A 12,513-nucleotide genomic window follows, 5' to 3' on the forward strand; every position below is an offset into this window, starting at 1 on the left:
TCTGTTTATCTATGCTACATTTTGAACTAAATTCAACAAAACAGATTATATTGGCATGCTCTGCTCATAAAAAGTGAGGATACATGGTTTGTGATCTGCACAGCTATTTGAAAAACAGAGGTATCACTTTTTATTGTGATGTGTTACTATTAATTTGTTTCTTAACAGTAACATACATAACTAGAATAAGTATTAGCAGTAATCTTGCAGAGCTCAATGATGTATTATACAAACAGAGCTGTTCTATGTTTTAAATTACAAGCAATTTTTCAATCTGAAGAATGCAGGCAATATTAGTGCTTTAAAGTTAACACATATAAAGACAATTTTTTTTTCTTTCAAGAAACGATATACAAATCCTGGAAGAAAAAAACCCAGAAAACATTTCATATTAGCAGACAGCATTTGATTACATTCAACTAACCCTTCTGCAGAAGATCAGCATCTCCTTTTTCTACCAGTTTACAGTAGATGTTATGAAGTTGAAGAATTTTACCATACTTCTTGTAACAGCTGATTAAAGCTTCCAGAGCTGCAGGCATGTCACCCCTTGTGGAATGAAACAAAACAAGAAAAAAAAAAAACATTCTGAGCAGGAGCAATGCATCTTGAAAATTTCACAGAATTTTAATCTTAATTTCACAGAAAATTAATTTAGCGCTCTATAATCCAAGTGCTTATTCCCCCCTCAACTCTTTATTATTTTTGATTCCATGACCACTGCTCACTACAAATTAGCCAAAGGTGTGAATGTTCCTCAGCATCAGCTGCACTTAATTTTTGAGCAATATTCTTAAGTTATGCTATGTCCTATCTTGACAAAACCAAAATTCCATGGAAAATTCACTTAAGTGTTTAGCAACTTTATTTTTCTCATTTGTAAGTAATACCATGTAGACTCTTTTACCTCTATATCTATATCTAGCTATTTCCAATTTTTAAGTTCTTCACAATTATTCCACAATATTTTGTTTCAGTATAGATCACTAGAGTTAAATAAGATAACTACAGCTCATTAGATTGCTTTGTACTGATTTTACACCTTAACAGTGACTAGAAATCATCTGTTGATGTCCATTCCATCACAATGAAAGGGCTGTAGCATTATTCCGTTCTGTATGAAAATCAGAATCAAACAGGTATTTTCTACTCTAAAAAATGCAATGTTTACAGTTAATTCAACAATATAGTATGGTACCAAAATGTGTTTTATGCTGGCCTATTCATGTCATAGAAGACATGGCACTAGGGTAAATCCATGTAGTAATAAGCAAGTGTGCAAGACAGTATTAAATGCATTCAGTCAGGAGCCTTTGAGCAGCAAGTAGAAGTAACACACAGAGTATTTCCATTTTTGGTACCTCAATCTTTCACTCAATTTTACTATACCTACATATACACTATGAACACCTTCAGAGGTATACATAATTAAAATGCAAAACTGGAAAGTCATAAAAACAATCACAGTAACAACAAATACAAAATAACCTTCTATACTGTGTAACTAACTGTACTTAATAATCTGCTGCAGACTTTTTATTCAAAGGATTACAACCCGATCTTGAAACAAAACCAAACAAATAAAGCAAAAACACCACAAACAACCAAGGACAACCACATAAACACTGGTAAAACAATATGCCAATTTATTATTTGAAGGGTAAGGTTTAAGCTGAAACAAACCAAGCCTCCACACAAAATTTAAGTGGCCACACAGTCAGTAAGACTGCATTTTAGATTTCAACAGCCTTATTTGATAAGGGTGATAAAAGTCACCTAAGGAATTTTTTTTTTAAATCACTTAACAACAGAATCTGAAAGGCTGATTCGAAATAATGATTTAACATTCCTGAAGCAACCTTATTTTTCATCAACAAAACCTTAAATCAAGATATTACTGTTAAAACAAGACCAATTCAGATGTTCTCTCCTCACAATGCATTTCTTGTGCAGCACAGATTTTACTTTTTCAAAGAATGAACTATCTAAACGACTATGTACTACTCTCATTACCTAGGCTAATATTTTTAAAATTTTTAACAGCAAAATATAGAAGAAGAATTAATTTTATTCAGTAATACTGGCATTCTTTAAAAGAACCTAAGATGATGGATTTCTACCTTATCCCCCTTACTGAGCCCTGTTTACAGTGCATCTTCTGGCACCCCATGGAGTCATTTGAATTTTTGTCATTTGGGGTGAAGACTAAATTACAGGTTAATTTCAAAACTGCAAGTAGATGTTGCAGGCTAGATTACTGTCATAAAAGCGAAATACTATGGTAGTTACCATAGTCAGATATAAATTTATATAATCAGTATTTTTCTCCTGCTTTAGATGCAAGTTCAGTTAACATCAAGAAAAAAAAACAGTTTTACAGAAAACTACTCAATTTCTAAGGAGGCACAACAACATTTACACATTCAAATTAAAGTTTTGGGTGATAAATCTAGCTTTTCAGACTGATGCTCAAACAGCTATAGTATTGTCTCAGCTATATTCCTAAAGGATTAAAGTGACTGTTTTTAGGTCAAAGCTATCAATAAATGAATGAATAATTGGAATGTCATTCAAGCAGTAGCATTAACAGTTTTCTAGTCTCCACATGTATACTTCTGAAGGCATTAATACTGCACAGAAAAACAGTCAACAAAGATCTGAGACAAAAATAAATGGAAATATTGTACTTGTTACTGAGACTTACTGCTCAAAGGGGCTAAGTCTGCATTTAAGGAGTTCTGTATCTTACATGCCGACTTGCTGTTACAACTGTTTTGAATCTACTGAAATTAGATATATTTGTTCAGGTGCATTCAATCAACCAACCAGTCATACACAGTTTACTAGAAAATAGGGTTTATAAAACATATGAATGCTAAAACTGGCAAAGACAAATACAAACCAATAAACCATAGAGAAGTTCAGACTCGACAAAAAAATTGTTGGTATCACTACTGCAAAGAAAAAATTATCAAGCTTATGTTTGTACTCAAGCTTCTACAATTTAACGATCTACAGTATTTTTAACTGTCACAAAATGCAGTTAATTCCAAGTAAGTACCAGCAGCTACTATTGTAAGCAGTTTTTACAGTCCTTTTAGAAAATGAAAATCAGGAACTCATTGTAGGCTTCAAATTTCAAGTAGAGCTAACATTTTAATGTGTTTCTTGTAATGATTATAATAAAAAGAGCTGCACAAAAAAGAATATCTACATTTTAAGAAAATGTTATTTAGACATAATGAGTTGAAACTAACAAACAGCTGTACATTTGAAAGTATTTGGGAGTCTTTCTGTAAGAAGCTATGCATGTCAAACACCCTTTTATCCTCCCAAAGGATACTTACTACTCTAATACATTAAAAGCCTTGTCTAAAATTACTATTTAATTAATATGATTCAAGTCAAAACGAAAAAAAAAAAGCCCATCTACTCATAGCCATGTTGGAAAAATTGGATTTCCAGCGTCCGTTTGGAATAAACAGTATTTATAGTGTGAACATAGATGATCCATGCTTCATTTTGAGTTGGTCAGATACTACAGCTTTAAGTAATTCACAAATATTATCTGTTAAGGACTAAGACCTGTTCCACTTAAAGATTAGGTGTATTTTTCTGGCACTTTGAAACTTGCTCTTTTAAAAAAAGAAGACATACTATTATTTTTGAATGACAGAAGGAGCCTCAGCCACGAGCACATTCTACTTGGCCCAGAATAGTCCTACTTGGGCATTATTTTCCAGCTAAAGTTGAGTTTAGACACAAGATTTTTGACTCTTCTGGTTTTTGTTTAGAGTGACTATGAAGTCAAAGGTATTATGGGTTCAATCTTCCAAAACATTGGTGTGGACAATTTTAATCACACAAAGCTATCTGAAGAGCCAAAATTACTCAGCTGTCAGAAGGTCTGCAGGACACACTCTGTACCAGGACTGGCTATACCATGCCTGGATATTCAGCCCCCCTCACTTTCAACAAGCCACTCCCCTCTTGCTTTAAGAATGCAGTACTAAATCTAACCCTTTTACTTGTAATAAACAACTTTCCCAACCAGAGAGTCTGCCTGATAAAAATAAGACTCCAAATATTGATTTTAATTGGAATGAAGTGCTGCAACATTATGCATAAAGCTTTAGTGAAGTGGCAATTTACCTAAGGGGTTTACTGATTGAAAAGCTCTCAAACCTGAAATCACTAGAGAGGTAGAAAGAAAAAAGGACTCTCTGGGGTGGGGGTGGAGGGTAGCCTGGTAAAACAAATCCCTCTCTACAAATCTGAAGCAGATGTTAGTGTAGAGAGAAGTCAATTCAGCAAGGTACAATCAGCTTTACAAAAATTATTCTGTTAGAAGAGAACGGGTTCTTGAAAGAGCTAAATGTGTTTCTGTTCATTTGCTGTACTAAGGAATCTTCAAGGAGACTGGTATTGCAATTACAACTAATCCTCCCCAAAAAATTAACTGTGTTGAAGGCTTTGTAATTTCCCTAGGTACAATTTAGCTGTCACTTACTTTAAAATTTACTCAAACATGCGTTCCGAACAGCACTAACTTCACATGTCAAGTGCTTTCCAGCCAATTGAGTCTAAACTGGAAGTCGGTGTTAAACAACTGAATGATTAGACAAGATAGCTCATTTCCCTGCTCTTTTGTTCAGAATAAAATGCCACATTTACATTATCAGACTCAACAGGATTTTCTGACAGAGAGAGAAAAAACCCTAGTGAACACTGTCCATAGCAAGCACATGAAGCCTGTCATTTACCAATCATCCTTCAAAAAGCAATAGCCATGAATGTAACTTAATTACGACCCAATGATCCTTGACGAAAAATCATCTTATCACTGTCCTGTCCCCATAGGGCAAATGAGACACTTTTGTCCTTTGGCACTGATGATGCTAAATTCCTAATTGCAATAATGGAGTAAGAGAGCCAAACATCCCTAATTTCATTGCAACATGTAAGGAGTTTTAATACAATATTTGAAATAAAGCCGCTAAAAAATGGGGAAAAAATTCTCCCCACTAGACACAGGTGTCCCCCACTAAAAATATCACTTAATTTACAAAGATGCCTGCTTTTAAAAGTGCATATAAAAGTCGAGTAACTTGTAAGTGCTAGAGAATGATCTCAAAAACAATCACAGGTGATTTTAACTCCGTGAAAACAACAGAAGGAAAATTGTCAAGGCACTGCATTCATGCTCTGTCTACTACATAAGAAACTAATCAAAACGGGTTTATATGAGATTAATGACAAATGAGCACACAATGCTCTACTGGACAATGTTGTATTAAAATACACCAACTATTTTTAAAGAAAAAGGATCCAACTATAGCCTTTTTATCATTTAATATACAGGTATTAACTGCTTGTGTTCCCTGACTTAAAACAACCAAATATTTTACTGATATGGTCTGTAAAACAACGCTTCCATAGTTTACCTGCAAATTTTCTTCCCTCTGCTTAAGAGCACTTCTTATATCAGGAATTAGTAAATTTCAAACCTGAAGATGGTTTTTTTTGTTTTTTTTCCGCAAAGGTGAGTCAGTAGAGAACTTAAGCCAAAATTACAATCCTTAAAAATCTTGAAAAATTTTACATGGTGCAGGTATTACAAGTTTTTCAAATTATCAGCAGCTGGAGGAACCAGTTCAAAAGTAAGACATATTTTAAGACAAAGCACAGGTTCTTTATATCCATGCAGATTATTGCCACACAATCCAAGGAAGGTTTATCACATTATATGACAGACCAAGACCATGTGGACTGTCTCAATTTTTAATTTTGATTTTCCCATCTTGAGAAACTGTTCAAGGTCATAAATAAAAATCAGACAATTCAATGCAGGGGGGGTGGTTCCCTTACTCAGTGTCAGAAAAACCACAAGGTAAGTATGAGCTCTTTCTCTAGTTACTTCAGTTAAAAGTTTCCCAGAATATTAAAGGTAAAATGTCCATTCTCCTAGAATGCTGGCTTTTGTAAAGTTACGCTGTCCATCATCAACATTTTTTTCTTTTCCATGCTCTATTGAAAACTTTAAACTTACACTAGTGCTTGACTGGAAGAAAAGAGTAGATGAAAACCATTTATACCTATAACTGTTGAAATCTTCAGAAGTGAACCACACGTTCCTTTACAAGCAATTAAAAAATTTGAAATAAATTCAGAACACAAACCACTAGTACAACCACTGCTATGGAACATTTAAAAACATCCCAGAGCTTATTGCAGAGGCATGCTGATGACCTGCAGCTAGATGACAACATTTCAGCATGATACTTGAGCTGTAGGATGGCAAATAATAAGCACTACTACTGAAAGAAACGACACATATTTCAGTCACTCATAACTTTCAAAATACTCTAAGCATATAGAAGCAAAACAAATACGAAACCACAACACCTCCCCCTCACCAAAAGACAAACATCCCAGTGAAAATGCAGCTATTCCTTCTAAGCAAAAAAAACCTTCCAAATTCCGTCTACCATCAGAGAAGATGCAGTCTCTCCACACACAAGGTGGTAAAAAACTCTCAAGAAATTAGCTTACTTTGCGTTTTATTTATATATATGAAATATATTATCACCTCTAGAGGTGAGGACCAAAGACTTCTAGCCATACAATTCCACAGTCTGGAACTACTTCCTCCTTCATGAATCTAATCTCATCAAAAACTCCTTTATTAATTAAAAAAACCCTCCAACTTTATAAAAAGTTTTCCCAAACACCTGTAATAATAAAAAAAAAAAAGTGGAATCAAATTAAAATAACACTCATTACTGTCCCCCTTTACATCTGCATGTGATCACACCTTGATCTACATCATCATACACTACAACTCAAGTGAAAAGAGCCCAAGTAGCACCAGGTACAACTTGCATGTCAAGGTGCATAAAGCAATTATGTAAAATGCAGCTGCTCTTATGTGCACTGCAAAGCGTTTCAGATATTTTTCCGACACATTAGTTACATATGATTGCAGTTAAATTACTTTCATAAACATCTGCCTGGCTTGTGATGCAACCAAGGCAGAGTCACTGACTGAGAAGATGTACACAATATTCTTAACTGTTGATGACCACTTCACTAAAACATTGTTTTTAAAAGAGAATGTACACACATCTACCAAGAGTTACCTCTTTTTCAAGAATTTTCAATACAGAAATGTTTTACAGACCTTGCATACCCACAACACCTACATGAACTAAAACCCCCTACATGGCTGACTTATATGATAGTATGAAAAATTCACGTTTTTCACAGGTATTATATTTATGCCATAACATTTTGTTTACATGAACCAAATCTCAAGAAATTGATTTATAAACTCTAGCTACAAGTGTTGAAAATCCAGGAACTATATAAGTGACACACAAAAGAATAATAAAAGGATTGTTCATATGGTAAAGGAAAAGGGATTCTTTCCTCAATTTTGGAAGGAAATTGTTACATAATTCATATGTATGTTAATTCAAATACCCTACACCTTAAAATGAAAATGTATGCAAAGGAATAACGCACATGAAATTAAAGATATTTCCCACCAGAATCCTGTACAATATTCATTTTCTCTAATAAACGGTATTAAAAGTATGTATATGCAAAACCCCTCAAACATAACATACCAGACAGTATTTTCTTTGAATTTTAAATTCAGCAACACAGCAGCCTACTGGCAATGATATCAAATTATTTGAATTACATGAATTAAAAATACTTCAGTGTTCAACAATCGCCCTGCAACTCACCTGAGATATACTGGAAGGCACAGCAAAATAATGCTGTTTTGATGAGAAAACATGTTCCACTTAACCACAAGGGCTGAGACTGCACCTATCATGCTCTGAATAGCTATCCTGTCAAACAGACTTTAGAACAAACTAATTCATAAGCATATTCCAACATATAGCCACTTCATCTCTGATGTGCCCATAAAGCACAGCTGTTCCCAGAGATCATGACATGATGTCTAGCTGATGAAAAGAGACTTAGCTAAATTAAGGAAACATATTTGTTCATTACTGCTCCAAGATCACTTCAGTAATTGCACGTGCGTGAGCACTTCCAGATACGTACACGCAGCTGTGAATTGTGTACACAGGTCACAGAATACAAATAAATATCATAACTTGTTTCATCTGAAGCCCAGGCATAGCTTACTTTTCAAGGTGAACTGTAATCAGAGGGGCATGAAGGGCAGCAGTTTGCACCAACCCCAGGTTTGCAATGGTCTCATGTAATCGATTCACTGTTTCAACTTCACCTCGCATGGCAGCGGCATTAAGAATGCGGAGAAAAGATGCAACTGTTCTGCCTGAGATAGGAACATCCTTCTCTTTCATCTCCGTTAGAATGTTAATAGCATCTACAATGAAACAACACAAAAGACCCTTAGGTAATTTCATGTAGGGAAAACAAACTGCTATTAAAACAGCATTTCAAACCCAGCAGGAATGTAAATTCTGGTGTATAATGCCGATTTCAAGTTAATTACTACTTGCATTTCTAAACGAGACTACAATTATAAATCCACAATAGCATGGTTTTATCATTTTGCTGCAACTTTGACTACAAATTATAGATAGGAACTGTGTGCCCACTCTGCACCACATAACCCTGTACAGTCTGCCCTATAGCTGCAAGATTCTACTAAATGGATGCTTTTATCGTTCAATGCTAACATCTGCTAAATCACTCCATTGTTTCTTCAGCAGATGGCTTGTCACGAGGCCAGATAATAAAGATATGTTTACACTGTATATACAGCCAGACTAATGGTCTGATACCGATAGGGCCTGTTTGCTGTGTCGATACTAATTAGCCAAGGAGAGCCAATGAAAGCTTTCTAACAGACTGCATGTTAAAACATTAGGTTCATTAAGCTTCATTAGTAAGGCGGAAACAAACATTTTTGTATATGAAATAAGTGCATTTTTATAATGTTCTTAATTATTGCATAGACAGAATGTTTTGACCACTTTATGTTTGGCTATATTTCTGAATTATTTTATTTTCTGAGGGACATTCATGATATGAAAACCAAGCTCATATTTTCACACTGCTTAATGTAGAGGTGGACATGATCTGATTTATTATGATTTGGACAACATCAGCTTTGTTTACTATTTTTCTAACAGTACACTTAGTAAGAGGCCAAGACAAATTTCAGAGGAAGATCTTACATGAAAAAGAACTGTATTATTTTTTTTGTTTTATTTTACAGTGTTTTAAATAAAACTATTATATTTTGTGTCTAGGTTTAAAACATGTTTTATAGCGTTAGTGTAGCCGTTATTTTACAAAATCATAGAACTCAATATTCAGGATCACCTTTTAAAGCTAATGACAGTCTAGAAGTCTTTTTAAAGATCAACCAAACCATGTAAACCACAGAATTATTAGACTAAATTACCAAAATGAAAGTGCTAACAGCTTAATGCAAACATCTAGAAATACGAAAATAGGCAGTTTGCAGAACACTCATTAAAAAGCCAAAATTTCTAGGCAGTTTACAGATTGAATATAAAATTCAACAGCAAATACAAAAAAGAATAGTAACAGAAAAATACATACTTTATGAAAAGTTAAATTATTTTTTTGCAGTACTTGGCTCTTATGAGAAGGTTATGTTTATGGGTTTTATGTTCAGCCTTCAGACCTTCTTAAGCAAAAACAAAGCCATTAGTCTAGGCACATACGCAATTTGTGCCATAAGTCATGATCTTCAAACTCAATCCAAACAGCAATGCTAATAAAAACTAGCTGCAGAAATGCAAAAAGCACTGAGCTGTGCAAATGTAAATGACAAGCTTGCCAATCCATTAAAACTAATGGCCTGCACTGTCCAAGCATCTCTGGTTGAATTCACATGCAAATTTGTATGCAAAATGTTCAAGCACTTTTCAGGACATGATATACCATTAATATCAACTCACATTTTTATTCTTGAGGCAAGATACCTTTATTATATAGCAGAAACACACAATGAAAGCAAATGGATTACCTTCTAGTCTACCATGCTTTTCTAAGGCTTCTACCAGCGCTACGTACTTTCCACTGTCAAGAGCAACAGGTGAATTCCTAGGGAAGCTGGAAATTAAAGCATTAAGAATTTTATCAATAGAGGCTCACATTTTATAGCTTCAAGTTAAAGATTTCTTTTTAGAACTACATAACACAACAACAGCACTGAGAGCTAAAAATGAGAGTAAGTCTTAAGGAGAAATCTGATAGAATCAAAAAGATGCATCATTAGAACATGATTTAAAAAGATGATCTATGCACCTTCCCACCCTCAAAAGCCAAAGGTTATGTTTCAGAGAATCAGTCAGATGGTTTAATTAATTATTTGGTAGTTATTGCATAAAATAGGGTATTTTTCAGAAGCCTGGGAAGAAGACAGTGCAGGTGACTGAAACAGGGCTATATACTTTTCGACAGAGAGACTGCAACTATTCACCTAAGTTAAAAGCTACTATTTAGAAGTTTTTGCTATGCATTGTTTCTTTTCTCTGGAAGTACTAAAAGTTAATTCCTCCACGGCTGTTTCTTTGCATACCAATCCAAAGAGACACTTTGCAATATGAGGCTGTGCTTGAGGCAGATCAGTAGAAGTGCCGTACAGCAGTGAAACTCCAGCAGAAGACTGAAGTTCACTTCATGCAAGCTCACTCTGAGGACTGTGTGAGAGCAGAAGCGCAGCCAAAGCCAATACACAGCCCTTATTTGTAGAGTGGCAAAATTCTTGATATTCACAGCTCAATCATTTCACATCATTTCTAACACTAGCAGGGTGTAATGAGCACCTGCCTGCCAACCTACTGTAAAACCTAAGCAAGTACTTTGTGGGTGTATGTGAGAGAGAGAACCTGAAAGTCACATATAACTTGTTTTCAATTCCCTATAGCATCAGACCTAAAGGAGCCTTTCAAGGGAAAAAGGAAAGAGGCAAATAGAAGGATCATCTGCAAGAATTTGCTCCGGGCTAAGTCATGCATGGCATGTTTTAGCTGGGAGCTAACTTTTACAGCAAGATACAAAGAACTGAATATAAAAATTTAAAATTGAATGCTTGTTGACAGTCTTAAAGTAACGCTACTCAAACACTGCTATTCTAAAAACAATATAGGTATCCTGCATTCTAAACACTTTCTAGGTGTTTTGTAACACACAATACAGGTACCAATCTTTAACTGTAAATTAAGCCTAAATTCAATTTCGACGCTATGCATGTTTAAAATAAATATAAAATGCATCTTATGTAGCAATCTGCCTTTTTCAAAATAAAAAAAAAAAAATACTGACCACACAAAGTAGCTGTTTCTAATGTTCAATTACACAAAGCAAATTTTTTGTTTCCAAAAACCACACCCATGACTGTTTTAAATGCACATACATTGTTGGGGAAAACTAATTAAAAATGGATGAGGGGGTTAATACTCAACCTACTTAATTCAACAAGGTCTGTGTATCAGCATAAATCTCTGTGACATGTTTCAGTGCCGGTGTACTTACACTTTTTCTTTCAGGTTCATTGCCTCTTCTACATTATCATGTCGACAGCACAAATTTATTAAGGCTGCATAGCCACCGACAACCATGTCCGGTTCGTATTTGGCTTTCACTTCAAGGGCTTTTTGCATATTCTAAAAAAGGAACAAAGCAAAGATGTGAACTAGAGGAAAAGTCAATCTGACATTATGAATCTTATACATTCAGTGTGCAGTTAAATGACTGCTTTAGTGCTTTTAGTAGTGTAGGATCGCTATATGAAAACAGTGCTGTAATGCTTTAGCAAATTTTAAGAGTGAAAGCTGTTTTGCAAACATTATTTTTGTAGAAAACCCTTTACATTAATTTGAGAATAGACCTCTAAATAAATTTTCTTGCTTTGCATATATACTTCTTGCATTTTTTAATGTAAGAGGCTTCTTTTTTTTTAATCCCGAGACTATGAACATGATTAACCCGTATTCTAAAACAGTTCTTATTTATTTGGAATTCATATCCATTTTCACTTGGTACACTGCCAAACACATAGCAAAACTGCTTTCTAAAGAATAAGAAACTACTTAATAATTCCATAGAAAGCTTATTTTTCTATAAATTCTTATTCATACATTTGACCACTTTGAACTTGCAACTGTGTTTGCATTTAGGCTTATTTCATATGCAAAATTGTAGAGATACACAGCTGAGATACACAACTCTTCCTAAATTGTGTTTGTAGCAACAGAGAATATTGTGCCATCATCTGCACAACTGCTACTGTTCCTATATATCCAGCTTTATAGGCAGGATCATACTGAACAAGAAACCGAACAAAAGTGTGGTGATACCCCACAAATTACAGACACACACTAAATGAATGTAAACTACAGCTGGACGCCTGCCGAATGAAGGCAAGAGACCCTTTATCTCAGAAGAGCTTTCCTCCTGCAGGAAAATGGAATTTCAATCCCTGCATTAACAACCTAGTAATATTTGAATTGCAAATGACTAGTGCATGTA

At 34.6% G+C, this 12,513-nt stretch overlaps 1 protein-coding gene across 2 annotated transcripts in view; it reads right to left on the reverse strand.

Moving 5' to 3' along the window:
* The window catches only part of LRPPRC (leucine rich pentatricopeptide repeat containing), an 85,665-nt gene that overhangs the window by 37,365 nt on the left and 35,787 nt on the right, over positions 1–12,513 (reverse strand). For both annotated transcript variants that reach the window (XM_014883175.2, XM_088161238.1), the window contains exons 21-24: positions 11,518–11,648; positions 10,007–10,092; positions 8,164–8,368; positions 425–549 (exon numbers count right to left, since the gene is read on the reverse strand). In XM_014883175.2, the coding sequence (XP_014738661.2) occupies positions 425–549; positions 8,164–8,368; positions 10,007–10,092; positions 11,518–11,648 (547 nt within the window). The remainder of the gene's footprint in view (positions 1–424; positions 550–8,163; positions 8,369–10,006; positions 10,093–11,517; positions 11,649–12,513) is intronic.

Source organism: Sturnus vulgaris, chromosome 3 (assembly GCF_052056855.1).
Source record: "Sturnus vulgaris isolate bStuVul1 chromosome 3, bStuVul1.hap1, whole genome shotgun sequence".
Classification (NCBI taxonomy): domain Eukaryota; kingdom Metazoa; phylum Chordata; class Aves; order Passeriformes; family Sturnidae; genus Sturnus; species Sturnus vulgaris.